The 15,662-nt window shown below is 39.3% G+C and overlaps 1 protein-coding gene across 1 annotated transcript in view; it reads left to right on the forward strand.

The window, feature by feature from the left end:
* DYNC1I1 (dynein, cytoplasmic 1, intermediate chain 1) overlaps positions 1 to 15,662 on the forward strand; it is a 176,809-nt gene that overhangs the window by 99,719 nt on the left and 61,428 nt on the right. The window contains exon 9 of the mRNA XM_009994970.1: positions 2,436 to 2,561. Within this exon, the coding sequence (XP_009993272.1) occupies positions 2,436 to 2,561 (126 nt within the window). The remainder of the gene's footprint in view (positions 1 to 2,435; positions 2,562 to 15,662) is intronic.

The following is a 15,662-nucleotide window of genomic DNA, read 5'->3' on the forward strand; positions in this document are numbered from 1 at the left end:
TCTTTCCCACAGCACCATTTCCACATTGTTTTCAGTCACAGGACAGCTGGGTACCTGGTGAGGACCAAAATTCTGTGAAAGCAAGTAGATTGAATGAAACGGCAGGTCTGCAACCCTACCATGGATTTAGGGTGCTGCACTTAGATCTGTTTTTTGAAGAGACAAAAAGCCTCCTAATAGTGTTGCCCAGCTAGGTATGACCCCGTTTATGTAAAGTTGAAACTGTATTTCCAATCAGGTGCATAAACTGTGATTGCAAAACCTATGTATAGACCAGCAAGATTTGAGTCAGTGTTTGTTTATGGCCAGACATGCTGCCAACAAGAACATGCTTGCTAGACTTTCTGGGAGCATGAACCAACCCCAAAGTGCCTCTAAACCAGTGCTTCAGACCTGGTCACACACCCTATCTGACTGCAGTCATGAAGCTGGAAGGGCTTGTCACTTCTGCCTGCCAAGGTGTCTGCCCCTTCACAACTGCAGGCTCAGCTGCTGGTGTGAGTGGTACCTAACCTGTTCAGGCAAAATGAGATGCCCTGGCAAGAGCCTACTGTGCACACTGTTCACTTGGACCTGGGCCAGCGTGGAATGAAGAGGTTCAAAGGAGAAGCTAAGATTGCTGTTCAGAAGTGGCTGTAATCTCTGTTGGAGGAGAGAGAAGAGGAGGGTGAGAGCAGTGGAGGTCAGGCTGGCACAACTATGTCCAGAGAAGTGGTGTCTCAGGTGTGGGACTAAATCACACTCAGTTCTCCCTCAGTTCTTGAAGGGATGATTCATCTGCTGCATGCTTTAAATGCCACACAGGTGACATTGGTGCTAAATTGCCCTTACAAGCTGTGCCAAGAGCCAGAGTCTGCTGGGATGTAGGTACAAGCCAGTCAGAGCTGCCTCAAAATAGGGAAGAGAAGTCTATGGTGGCCATGTGTCATTGCTGGTTCTCCCACACATGGGTCCAGTCTCATTTGGAATGATGAGCTTGAATAGAAAAATCATCAGCTCCATGATGTATTATCCATGGAAGTGTACACAAAGTGGGAGAAAACAGCTGCTGATGGCAAAAGTTATAGCTGTGCACATTATTTCTTCTAAATGGATTTTGAGAGCAGAGAGGTTCAAACCCCAATAATAATGATATAAAGGGTGGTGGTTTTGTTTTTTTAATTTTTAAAATGCCTGGTGTGGACCAAATTCACAGTTCCCAGTAGTACTATTGGCAGTTTCTCTGGCCCACTTCCTTTACATCTACCAGCTGCACTGTTCCCCTACAAAGTGGTGAATAATTTGGCAGAGTTTTACCTGGGGAAGACAAAAAGTAACAATGTTTTGTGGAGATCCTGCAGAAATTTTGGAGGAAAATTTCTAGTTTACAAGAGAAGGGCGTGAGTCCTGCAGAGCTTGGGCTGGTGGCTTGTTGGTCTGCAGAAGCCACGTGCTCTTCTCTGGTCATGCCACTAGGTCCAATGCCTTACTCTGACTATTTAGATGGAAGGACAGAGGCTACCAAAAGTGCCTAGTGTCAAACATGTGACAGTGGAGAACTGTGTGCTGTTGTATAGGCAGAAAGTAACTGACATTTTGTGAGCAAATTGTTGCTTAGGGTGTTTTGAAATTATACAAGGTCATCAACAGAATGTGAAAATCTGATTTTTCATACATTATATGTGTGTGTATATATCCATAAACAGAACAAATACATGTGTGTGTTTTGCATATATACTTCTATACATCAGTGGGTAATGTGTATACAAGAAAATATGGATCTGATTTTAGAGTGCTCATTGCATCAGTCTTACTGAGTCTGGAATTCGAGGTCACCCTGTGCTTTACAGGGTGACCTCAGCATCTTGCAAAATTGAGCTTCTGTGAAGATGTTTTGTTTGCTATTTGAATCGTTAAGAAGAGCTTTCCAGTTGATTCTATGCATAAGTGAATAGAAAGAGAGCATAATGAAATGAGAAAGAATAGTTTTCAGGCACACTGAAAAAGCTGAATTTCAGATTAAAAGCATGTCAATCCTATGGTTATAGTGGTTTTATTATTAAAATAAATTAAGACAATGGTTTGTCCCTGAATAAATTGTTAAGCAAATACATTAGCATTACTTGAGCTTTCAGGTTTTTCCTCTTTCTTGCTTTTCATTTCCTTTATGAATATCCTGCTACTTGTCTTTTCTGAGAATTGCCTGCAGAAAATAACATTGCTTTTCTGATATTTGAGATTAACTGATAGAGACCAAAGAGCAGAAGCTTTAAGGGTATCAGGGACAAGTAAAATATAAAACCAAAATGGAGCAGAATACTATGATTGGACTTGTGTGTATTATAATTAAAACCAGATATTGCAATTTTAGTGTGAGATTATTTCTGTTTCATCTGATTTGGCATAAGTTCTTTGTCATCCATCTTATTTAATTTGCTTTCCCTTTTTCTTTCCAGTATCCCGAGTTAATGGTTGCTTCTTATAACAATAATGAAGATGCTCCACATGAGCCTGATGGGGTAGCCTTGGTATGGAACATGAAGTTCAAGAAAACCACACCAGAGTATGTTTTCCATTGTCAGGTGAGACTGAGGAAGCCCTTAATTTCACGCTAGACAAAACAGGAGTTTACTACATGGTGCATCTGCCTACTGTTTGTATGAAGAGGTTAAAACCAGGCTTTTTTGGAAAAAGTACAAGCAGCAGTCCAGTGTTTTTAGAAGGCAACCAGCCTTCTCAAACAATACCAAAAGCCTCTCAGGGCTGCATGTCATTCTTTGTCTATTTAAAACAGTCCCTAGGAGATTTAGTTTATAAAGCCCTTGCACTTGCAAAGTAACTGTGGTATACCACTTCCTCATCCAGGCAGTAACATATGCTTCCCCACCCACATTAGCTTCCTTGCATCCTCTGCACTCCAAGCTGCCTACCCTTGCCTTCGTTCTGCTCAATACCATGTTTTGCCTTTAAAATTGGGAAGTACACTTTGCATTTCTGGTCTTGCGTCTGACAGCTTGATAGAAAAGGTCTCAATTCCAAAGACTACTCCACTGATTCCTGTTTGATTGTCCTTTAGGTTGGCAAACCCAAAGTGTATCACTTCACTCAATACTCCTTTACGACCATACTATTTTAGAAGTTTACGGACAATTAAAAAATAGTTGGGTGTTTTATTTCTGTAGGTCTGTTTACTCCTCTTTTGCTACTGCTTTTATGTGTGAAATGTTCTGCTCATTGGCTCTTTCTATATCAAACTGTCCAAACTGTGGAACAGGGCTTGGACCAAATTTCCAAACTCTTCATTGATATCCTTCTGTGGTAATTAAATACAGGACAGTGGTATTCAAAAAAACATATGGAAAAGTTTCAGCAAGCAAAACTTAACAATCAGAGATTAGTAAACTGCAGATTATTCTGCGGTAAAAATGGCTTCTCTTAGAAGGATATGTATTACCTGGCTAATTGTGTAAGCTAAGTGTCATTTTACATTCAAGGACCAAACATCTTTTTGAACTAAGTTTATGTTTGGACTTGGGTACATTATCAGATGTAACATAGTGGGAGGGAGTTGGTGGAATTGAAGTTGCTGCTTCAACCCGATTAAGTAACCTTTAATTCTGGCCATGTTTTTCTAATTTGCTATACTGAAAAACAACTTACAAAGGAAGGCCTGCACAGCAAATATGCCATGCAGATTTTTACATATACATGTATATGTGTGTGTGTGTATGTGTGTATTACCTTTGTAATGAGAACTTATATTTTTCTGGATATCTTATTCAGCAGACTGACCTGTTCTTTCAGACTGCTTAAAATCTTAGCTCAGGTCCCATGTTCATATTCTTCTAGGATGTACATGCAGCTCAATGTTTTAAAATATTCAAGAGAAGAGATTGCCCATTGCATTTTCAGGAAGAATAATCCCTAAACTAGATTTATTTTGCAAGATAATAACCAGATTCAAAGTAGCCCTTCTGTGTGGACAAGGGGGAGATTGACTACAGCCATAACAATGTGCTCCATTAATTGAAAAGTCTATCTAGTTTTAAAAGTAGGTACACTTAAACAGGGCAGGTATGACTCACTAAATTGAAAGCATTGACATAGGCTATATTCTCCATGAAAAGAACACACAGAACAAAGTGGTGGCCTGAGGTTTGCCCTGGCTGAGCTTCTGTCTAATTGTTCCATTACGTTGTGTGTCCCCCTTTTTAGAACTGGAACCTTAAAACCTGTAAACTGAAAGACACATATGGCACTGTGCTTTCACACGCATCCTTGGTTCATCATCTTTCAGTTAAATGAAATCAGTTCTTCTGTCCATGAGAAATATTATTTTTTTGGTCATACTGTCCCCAGATAGTTTGCATTATAAGTGCGTTATGAGTTGGAACCATATTTGAACAACCATTATAGGGCTTCTGACATGTGGAATATCTTCTGCATCTCAGATTGGATGGGGATACCCATGTGAGATTAAACAAAGAAGCAAAAATCATGAGACTTGGTCTCTTGAACACAGGTTTTATTTAAACTGACTCAGATGGAAAATAAGTTCTGTAGATCACCATGTTATTCTGTTAGTTAGTGGAAATCAACTGTATTATTAGCCAACCCCATAACACTTATATTACCATTTTGCAAGAGAAACACTTCCTCATTCAGTCCTGATTTAGTAATTTCTCTAGGTCTTCTGTGAGACAGACTTTTTCCTTCTGCAGTGCATGACCTTGGAACAGTCCATCTCAGCAGCTAGAGATGAACAGGCACCTCATTACAGCTAGGTTGCCCAGATATGACAAACACAGAACTTTGCTTGTATTTTCCCAATGTATCTCCATTTTTTTCTTTTCTGAAGACTTTATACAAAAACAGGGCCTTAATAGATACTCTACGGTGCTGAATAATCATCCTTTTGCCTTTCAATTTTTGGGCTCACAGAGTGAGATACAATCAAATAGAAACTCATGTCACATGTAATTGTCAAACTCATGCAAGCCACTTCAGAGAAGCCAAGTCAATACATAGATTTTGAAGCAATTTCTGAGGAACTTCTAAGAAATTCCACATCAGGAGTTCTGAAATAGAAATAGATACGTGAAATACCTCTGGACAGCTAAAGACCTGGCTGAACTTCAGCAGGTAGAACTTTAGATACTTCTTGTGCACATTTGGTAAATCCTTGAAGCTAGGAACTGTAATGTTTTTTGCTTTCCTATTATACTATACAGATTTAAGTGAGATGATGGCCAAGGGTTTTCTTAATTTTTTTTACTTCCTTCTATGACTTTTTGTAACCTTACACAGGGTCATTGAATTTGTCATAATCAGAACAGGCCTCCCCAGTGCCTTTCAGAAAGATGCCAGAACCAAGGGGCTTCAATTGAAGTTGTCCATCAGCCATGGCAGACAATGATGCAAAAATCTGCCAGTAGTGATGTTTTTTCCTAAAGCAAATCATCAAAACATTTTATTTCAGTCCATACACGTGAGGGATGATGTATTCTGTAAATGTTTATCTTGGCTGTTGTCACTAGTGATCTTATCGTTATGAAATTCTTGCCCAATTAAAAGTCGTATTAGATTGTTGGCTCATTAATACAGTGTAGATGGTGCTCTACAATATGTTATGTTCCAAATATTGATTTTAATTTTAGTTAATATGCATTAGGGGAAAAATTACTATAAGCCAAGTGGACTTATTTTACTTGTTAACTCACGTGAACTGCCACGTGATCTATCAAAGCCTTTCTAAACAGAACAGTTCCACTGGCTTTACTGTCTCCTCCTGTGGAATATTTATTTTCTTCTGCTTGTTTTATTTTTGCCTTTCTTTGGTTTTTTAGATTTCTGCTTTACTCAGTTATGTGCTGACAGTATTTTAGCTGGGACTCCCACAGATTTTTTCCTGTATAGCTCATCATATATCTCTTTACCGCAGGGTAAGAAATGGGAAAACAAGGGAGAGTGAGGGATCAAGCAATTTGTTAATTTGTTTTTCTATGTGAGCAAGAAAATATTGTCTCAGAAGCAAAATCAAAGTGGAAGGATGATATTTTGCCAAAGGAATGAATGCTCAATACTTTCCTTAGGTAGTCAGAAATAAATTGAGCACGTAGTTAATGCTACAGTGTGCAGACTGGGAATGTCCTTGTTGGGAAGAGTGAGGGATGTCCTCTTCCCCACGCTAAAGCATTACAAACCCTTGGTGTAATCCAGAGCATTCCAAAGGTAAAACCCAAGCCTTTCAGAAGTGCTTTATGAGGCCCTGAAGATGAGTCATCCCTGGTTGGGTTGGTTTGGCAGTATTCAGAGAGGGAAAGAATTCCAGCAAAGACATGGAAATCAAATTGACTCGCCTTTGTTTTGGTGGGAGAATTTCAAGCAGTGGTTCACACTGCTTCTCTCAGCTACTGCTGATTAGTGTTTAGTTGGGGGGGTGACAAAATAAAAAACAGTGTGGTGTGGTTATTGATAGTAGGACTCAACATGAGCTCAATCCTGTATTGTTTTGTGCAATGCATGGGGCTGGACTTCTATGTGAACATTCCTGTACTACTGATTGATAGAGTAGCATTAATGATACATCTCAGTCTTACTATCTTCTTTAGAAAGTGCTAATAATGTGTTTTTAAAACACCCATAATTATTTTTTTTTTTCACTGAACAAACAGATCAAAATCTACATTACCCTTTAATTATGAGATCATTCGTAATGCAATGCCCATTGTTTATGTACTACTGGTCATCTCTGCCCGTGGTGTTTCTGTTTCCTGGTGGCCTAGTCTAAGCTTTCTAAGCCAAAGTGACCTGAAGAAGTATCTGAAAGTTTGCACCAATCTGTTTAAGTGAGGCAAATGAGAACTTAGGCTGTCTTTGCTGTAAAGTGGCAAGTTGAAATCTGAGCTATTACAGCTTTCCTTTCAGCAGGGACTGTTAGCATGGATACAACACTGCTCTTATACCAGATCTCATAACTGTGGAGTTAGAGCTGATCTACAGAGATGGAAGATACAAGGGAAATAAATAATCAGTGAGTCTAGTGGACTTCAGGATATGGCAAACCATTTCCTTTCTCCTGGAACCAAACAGGGGTTATTAAAGTTGGTTGAGGTCTCTGGACCTCAGCTTCAAACATCCATCATTTCAAGAGCGGAAGGGTGGAGGGAAGACAGCTAAAGATATTAGTTTCATGCAAATAAAACAAATTGAATGTTACTTTCAGATTTGGAGGACTCTGCATGGTGTTTGGAAAGTTTGATGAATTCTGCTTTCCTACACCCAGTCTGATAGCAGCAACCAAAAAAATTACTACGTTGACTGCATTTTTATTTATTATAGATTATTTCCTGATCTATTCATATCCTCTTTTTCTACTGTCTTTTCCAAATGTTTCAAGAGGGCAGTGAGAAGTACAAATCTGACACTTAGAAGTAACTCTGTTCGGCATATTTTTAAGGAAGGAGAGCACATGTGAAGTAGCCTTTATTTGAGGAAGCAATAACCATTTAAGAGTTCTTTCAATAAGTCAGCCTGACTTTTAGCATAATCGCAACAAGATTTCAGCAGTGTATTACTTTTAATAGCTGCAGCTATTTCTGTTCTTTTCCTAAAATCCCATGCAGTCAGATTTACTTGGTTGGTTCCATCTCTTTACTAAACTGTCAGTTTTCTGTGGGATATGGAACTTGTGTTTTCTATTTTAATTTCAAGAAAAGCTGTCCATGCTTGGAAAATATTGGTGGATTGGGTACAGAAATCAGCCACTCAGATGCACCACAAAATGTTTCATTCTCCCCTAGCTTTTTTTGTAGTGGCTTCTATACTCTGTCATTAAGTTATGTGTTTGACCACTCTTCATTGCTTATCCTGGTGTGGTCTTTCCCTTTTCAACTGAATGCATGGAGTCAGAAATGTGTATCTTAGAATTAGATGCACTGAGGTAAGTGAAAAGCTATATTTACTGGCTGATATTGGCTGGGATTGCCTTTTTTTTTTCCTGATTTGGTTCCTTTGTTGTTGTCTGGTCTTTCAAAATCAACATAAATTCCTTCAGATGTGCTTTCTGCTCCACAAGCCAGCCTTCTAAAGGTGCTGAGCTCCCAAATCCACAAGACTTGTGTGCAAAGCAGGCTGAGGTAACAGCATGAATGACTAATATTCTCCTTTTCCTCATGTCCTTGCATTTCCTTCACTGTGGAAGCCAGACCAGAGCTCAGTCCCAGAACTTTAAAAGAAAGAGAATACTGCAACAAGCTTAAATGTCAAGAAAGTATGCTTGGAATACTCTAAAATAAAGAATTTTTTTCTCTGGTAGTTACATTAGTGTTTTTCCACAAAAGCTACCTCATTTTGCTGCTGCTATAGAAGTTTCAAAGAATGTTTCAACTCTTCAGAGCCATTAAAGCAATGACAGCCTCTAAACTAAAACTCTGGCCTGTCCAGAATTTCTTAAATAAATTCAATCCAAAGAACTAGCAGCATATCCAGTCCCAGAGCTGACTTGTCTAGTTCCTCAGTTTCTAGTCAAAGTGAGCATCTGTGGTCATTCTTTCAAGTGCTGCAAATCTTAGGGAAGACATGTGGCTCTGACCTCACTGCATATTTAAAACAAAACAAACAAACAAAATAAACCAAACAAAACACAAAACAAAACAACAAAACCTCCAGCTTTTGAAAAGGTTTTTTTCATCAATAAGTGCCCCAGATCTTAAAATAGAGCTGGCTGACAGAAGATAAGTAGGTTTTGATGGGTAACCACTGAAGCTTGGTGCATGGTGGAAGAAAAAGAGATAATGGAAGAAGAGAATTTCAGGCTAGAGGAAATGAAATGGCTTTTCCCTATTAGGACAGTCAAGATTGTGCACTTTCCATCATTGTCTTTTCAAGACAGGCTGCGTGAAGCCCTGAGCAACTTCATCTAATCTCACAGCTGGCCCTGCTTTGAAAAGGAGGTTAGACTGGAAATCTCCTGAGGTCTTTTCCAACCTATGATCCTATGATCCTGGCTGTGAATCAGATTCTGCCTGGTTTTGTAGCCATTCTCTGTTAAGTGGACCTCTGAATGTCTGCCTTTGAAGATGCTGGGGCAGTTCCCATACTGGAAATGCTCCAGTACCCAAGGGCCCAAATTTCTTGCAGAATTTTTGTAATACATACCAAAATACTGAAAAATTAATCAGGTAGAAATTCTCCATAGATACAGAGGGGTTTTTTTTTACATTTCAGTTTAATTTCCTGTTATGCATTGTTGATAGGATCATCTTTGTGGAGCTGCATAGAACTCTTCCATGCCTGTTCTCCAGGACATGTTCATGCTATTACATTTTTGACTACATGATCATTTGCACACTGCAAGAATTCTTGCAGATGTATAGGTGCACCATTTTGAATTAAAATCTGGGGTGATTTCCAACTATGCTACTGGGGGAGGAGAACACTTGCAGCTGTGGCTTGTGATAGAAGGACATGCTTATTCTGTTCTTATTTTAAAACATTTTTCCTCTGTTGTGTTGTGCTTGGCGAGGCTGGAACATAGAAGTGCAGAAAATAATTTGTGCTGTGAGGATTTCAGTAAGCAAGAGCCCATGTCTTCGGTTCTCAGCTGATAATGTCTGTCTTTTTTGCCCTTCTTGTTTGAGTTTACACCACTTCTGCCTTTGGTGATTAAAAACTAACTATCATTTGGCCTAAGGTTAGTGCTGCAGTATTTGTGGAGAGATTGTTTATGAGTCAGTAGAAGTTACACCCTTTGATCTGAAGGGTGGATATAGAATATGGGAAATGCTTTTCAGTGTTCCAGGTGAGGGGAGAGAACTGCCTGCAGAGGATTTGTAGAGGAGGGCAAAGAGGACCAAATACACAAGAAGCAGAGTCTCCTGTCTCCCAGATACTACTAAAGTCAGAGGTGTCAGTCAGGGAGGACAGAAAAGGCACTGAAAATGTAGAAATGTAAATTCTGTCTTGGGTGCTGTAGTGTCTTACACAGTTCTGAAATCACCAGTATGAAGTGTCCCAGGTGAGCCCCAAGTTCTGAAAAGCAACAGCTGCTAATGTAGCATCTGCTAGCATCTGCAGCTCAAGAAAAGGGATGTAATGTTTTCATATAGCCTTTCAGGCCTAAAATCTCTTAAAAATTACTTTATTTCTGCAAAACATCAAATCAGAATATTCTTTCTCACAGGAATGATAGAAGGAAACCTTATTTTGGTAAGGTTGAAGAGAAACTAGGCATCATTATTTAGACTGAAGGGATGCCAGTTGCATCCTTAGAGTTGTAAGCCTTCCCTTGGGTTCCCCTGTATCTTTCCTAACTATTTTCCAAAGCTACGTTTTTCATGATGACTCAGATCTGTTGCCCTCTTGTGCAAAATCCTGAAGAGCAACACGCCCATCAAAGCCAATGTGTACACTATAAGAGCAAAATCATATGCCATATCCCATCAGCCTCTGAAATGATTGCCAATACAAAAGGTGGGTGCAGTTTCCCTGTTAGTGGTTAACATTCTAAATTACTTGAGGACTGTGTTTATACAAAAAGTATTGCTTAGGGCAATGCTTAACATTTATTATCTTCCTCATTTGAAACTGAGATTTCAATTAGGAATCAAAAAACTAGGAAGTGACAAATTTGCTTGCCTTGGATAGAAGATCTTAGGTGATTCCTACCTTTTTTGGAAGGGGTAGATCATCACACACTTAAATGCTATGCTGTTACTACTGGCAATAGCATTGTGCTTTTTGTAGGTGTTAAAATAGTGATTTTTAATGAATATGTTAAGAGAAAAACTAACCTTTGAATTTGCAGTTAGGCATGCAGTATTTTTAAACTTCTGCTAGCTAAGGGAAAAAAAAATCTCAGTCAAAAACTATATTTCATAAGAGAAAATTACAGTGATAATGATGGTTTGCCAAAACCTCAAGCAGTGACAAAATCCGGTGTCCTGAAAGAGATGCCTTTGCAAAACCATTCCTTTGCAGATGGCTTACATTATTGATACTTATAAACACATGACATTATTTGTTCAACTCAGAATTTTGAAAAACTCTGTTGATAAAAAATGCAAATTTGTCACACTATCCCGAATTTGCAGAGAAAAAAAAGCAGCAAATCCTGCGATTGTTCCTGAGGGTGTTTTATGGGCTACTAGTCATTGGTTTGGTTCTGTTTCAACATGACCTAGTGCAAAATATTTTCAGAAAAAGGGAGGAAGGAAGGGAGAAAAAAGCTTACCTTTCTTTTTTTTTATATGAACATTACATTTTAAATTTTTTCTTGTCTATCTGAAAGTCCCAGTGCTCAAAGAGTTTTTTGGGTGAAAAAGAAATGCAGGATCAGATGTGGAATCAATAAGTCATTGGGATCCTTCCACAGAATTTTTTTGCATAAAGAATATAAAATGCTCTGCAATTCCCTAGCTGCACTGCAAATGACTGATAAATAGCCATAGGCATGACTTTTCTGTTTGGGTAATGTAACAGTTCACAGTGCAAGCTACTTGCAACAGAGACTACATTTGGTCCAAATTTGAGAAAATTATTTTCACCTCATGATTTTTGTCTCTGTGGGAGCTCTATGTGAGGAGTGAAGCCTCTTTCTGTGTTACCTGGCACAAGATATAAAACAGTTACTCTACTAGAGTGCTGTAAAAGGCCCCCAAAACCAAGGAATACATCATTACAGCCTGGGATATAACTGTCCTCTGCCATAGGTCTAAAATCAACAGTTTTCCACCCTCTGCCCCCATGGCTGGGTGACTCACAAGTACTTCCCTGAAAAGAACTTTTGTATACAGGCAATGTTGATTTAATGATGATGAACACTCCCTGCTTCCCACAAAGGGAAGGCAGAAGCACGTGCTGACTGATCAAGATACTGATACTATCCTTGGAAGACTTGGAAGTCTTTCCCATGTGGGACTGATAGTCTTTTGGAAAGCTGCAGAGAGGAGTCTCTGACAGCCCACTTAGGGACTGCCCACTAATTCTTACTGCACGACCACTACTCTGCATAATGGTATCATATTTGCTGTGACTATCATGATGATTTTTAGAGGCGAACCTTTGTTGGTAATAAGTGCACACGTGAAGTCATCCGTAGTGTTTTGCAAAACTTTCAGAATCCATTATGTAACCATAATAACAGAATATGAATGATGACAAGTACCATAGATTTAACTTTCACAAAGCAGGTCTTTCTCATGAAATGTTATTAAAACAGGATTGTCTTTATCACGAAAATTGTCAGAGAAGAAAAGTTAAAGTGCATTTATTTCAGCATAAGATGAGAAGCGACTTATGTGCAAGAAGCGATGTGCTTTTAAAAACTTCTTATACTGGAAAGATCAGAATGTTTTCATTATCTCTGCAGCCAAATGTGCCAGGGTACATTAGGATCTATGATTAATTCATTTGGATTGCTCTTATGACAACTTTAGTATTTCTGTAGCTAAGATAAATACCGATTCCACTTCAGTTTCTTACTGCTCATGAACATACATTGAATCACCAGTCATTTCATGCAGAGAAGACCATGTCCCAACATGGGTGAGTGTAGATGACCCAGGTGAGCTGTTTTTGAGGCAGATGTGGTCCTCCACTCTTCCAGGAGTCAGCATGCGTAAGCTGGCATAACCATGCACATGTTTTTGTAACTTAGGCTTTGGTCCTGAGACTGGAAAAACACTTATCTTGTTCCTTCTCTCCAAGACGATTAATGGAAAAAAATAGCTGAAATGAAACAGCAGAACCTTGCAGATGAGGAAAGTGGGATGTGAAAGTTCAGGAAACTAAGGTTTTCTGGAGAAAGGGGGATTAAAAATTTGGTCTGTAATGTGAAGTAGTCATCTATTGCTGCATGGCCTTAGCTGCTCCCTAGTGCTCTATGGGTGCAGAGCCAGGATACTCATACCAGAATTTGTACGGTAATTTACTGTAGGAGACATGAAGAGTGCAAAGGCAATTCGTGTTCCCACCCTCATTCTTAAATACAGACTTGATTGTGGTATCTTCTGTGTTTCCACTAGATAGTTCTGTGCCTCTCAGTCTCTTAAATTCTCATATCTATGTGCAATATTTAATTAATTTTCAATTATTTCCAATTATGTAGTGACAGTACTTATAATGATACATAAGTGAAAGTGATAGATTTGGGCAAGTATAATAGCTTGTCAGTCTTCACTAGAAGGTACAATTAAATCAAAAAGATAAGAAAAGATTACTGTAATTATTTTGACAGTGAACTGATAGAAGTTTGCCCAAGTGACATAGACTACAGAGTACAAAATGCCAAATGCTTAGAAACTAATAAAACATGATATACTGTTGTCCCTTTGATGCCTAGCCTTGACCTGGAAAATCAAGTGACCTATCTCCAGGACCAGGCAGAGCTCCATTCAAAGACTTGTAAGGTTTTTGGTAAGTAAAAAGGGGTCCAGTAAGTAAAGATTCATTAATTTCTGGGCTCCCTGGTGCAAAAGAGACTTGGACATACTGGAGTGAGTCCAACAAAGAGCCCCTAAGATGATGTAGGGATCAGATTATCCCTCATATGAGAAGAAGCTGAGAGGTGGGACTGCCTAGCCTGGAGAGGATAAGGCTCAGGGTGATCTTCTCAATGTGTATACTCAAGAGGTGATGGGCACAAACTAAAATACAAGAAATCATATTTAGATGTAAGAAAAAAAAACACCTTTTACTGTGAGAGCCACTGACTAATGGCACAGGTTTCCCAGAGGTCATGGGGTCTCCATCCATGGAGATACTCAACTACACACAGTAATGAGCAATCTGCTCCAGCTGACCCTGCTCTGGGCAAAGGGTTGGACTAGAGAGTCTCCAGATATGCCTTCCAACCTTGGCAATACAATGAGTCTGTCTCTGACACTTCATACTCATTTTCCCTTCCCTGTCTCTGAGGTTATGCAGAAGTCAGCTGAGCATATTCCCTTCCCTGTCTCTAATTCCACAGGGTCTTTGCAGGACCAGCAGAACATCTGGGCATCTTTCTTTCCTTCCTGAAAGGAGGGCACTGGCTCTCAGAAGTCCTGAATCAAGAAACTGTTTAGAAAAGCACTTACTAATTTTCTTGTCTGTGAGCAGACTTTTGAGTCATTGAAGTAGTGGGGAGCTTAGAAGAATTATCTACAATTAAGTTCATGGACTTCTGAGAAAAGATAGACCTAAGTATATAGATAAGTTCTTTACTTAGCTGAGGCTTTAAACTGTTCTTGGTCTGATATGTTCAATCTTCTGACCATGTCTGAGTTCTCATGGCCTGTGCATTTATTCATAGGGTTTGGACTGAGACTTAGACTTGAGATTTATCTGCGACTCTCTTATAAGCAGCTGCGACTGCTATGCCCAATTTCACAGGCTGAACTGTAGGTAATTGTTCTTGCAGCATCTGTACTGGCTTCTAATTCATCTGTGTTTTCTTGTAGTTTGATTGATCAAATGTGTGGTTTGGGCAACTGCTGCCATAGAAGCCACCAAGCTGCCACCACAGCTCAAGAACAATTCATGTTTCCATTCCTGTTCTCCAAGTCTGGAATTTGCTATCTCTGTGTGCTCAAAGCTCAAGTCTGATATTTCCAGAATTTGCCATCAAGTGATCGTCTGGTTTGCTTTCTTTGTGAGGAGAAGAGTCCAGGATGCCAGGCAAGCACGGCCCATACTTTTGCTTTTGGATAATGCTAGATGAGGACCACCCTGGATAGGGACTCTCGAGTCTTATTCCTGAGGCCAGGTCAGAGTTCCAGCAGAAAGCAGACTGCCTGGAGAAGAGGTGTAAAGCAACAAGAAGCTTAAGTCCTTAGACCAATGGTGGAGGCACTTTGTGAGCATAGGGCTGAGCTACCAAGGTTATATCTGTGATTTATGTTAGATAATATCAGAGAGTATGCAGCAGGAAAAGTGAAGGGAACTCCTGGATTTGTCCTTCCCAGCCTGGTTCACTCAGCATTGCTAGATAGAAGTGGCTTCACCTTTGTCTGGAGTTGCCTAACTGCAATGCTCACAGGGGACTTTGGTTTGTGTGATATTTTGTGTATGTGTTTCTCATGATCTGTATTTCATTTTGCAGCATTTAAAATATTCCACTCCCCCACCTCCCAAAAAAAACCAAAAACAAAACAAAAAAAAAAAACCAAAAACAAACCAAAAAGCTCAACAGCAAAAAACCTAAAACCAAACCAAAACACCAAAACCTGTAGGAATGCAAAGAGATAGGATGATGAATACATCGACCAAGACAGACTAAACTCAACTCTTCTATGGACTTCAATCTTCTTATCTCTATTCTGACATACACATCCATGGATAATAATGCATGCAGATGTAAACAGTGCTTTAAGGCTATGAAGACAGATAAGGCTTTTGAAAACTTGTCATATATTAAATACTCTGCCTCTTTCATGAGGTTCTGGCACTGTGGGCTGCAATCTTTGCCCTGCTCATCAAAATGAATACTAAAGAGAAAGAAAAAGGTTTAGGGAAGCATTTCTTTTTATTCTTTATTATCTTATTGATGTGTACTTGCAGGAGATTCAATACACACAGCAGATTGTGTGTAGGGTATAGTTTTCAAGACTTAGTGCATAGCACTAGGGGTATTTGCTACAGCAACTGTTGGTGTCTTAGTTAAATCCCTAAAATTCTGCAAAGACTGTGTCCTTAAGCGTATT

This window comes from Chaetura pelagica, unplaced genomic scaffold, assembly GCF_000747805.2.
Source record: "Chaetura pelagica isolate M959 unplaced genomic scaffold, ChaPel_1.0 scaffold12, whole genome shotgun sequence".
Taxonomy (NCBI): domain Eukaryota; kingdom Metazoa; phylum Chordata; class Aves; order Apodiformes; family Apodidae; genus Chaetura; species Chaetura pelagica.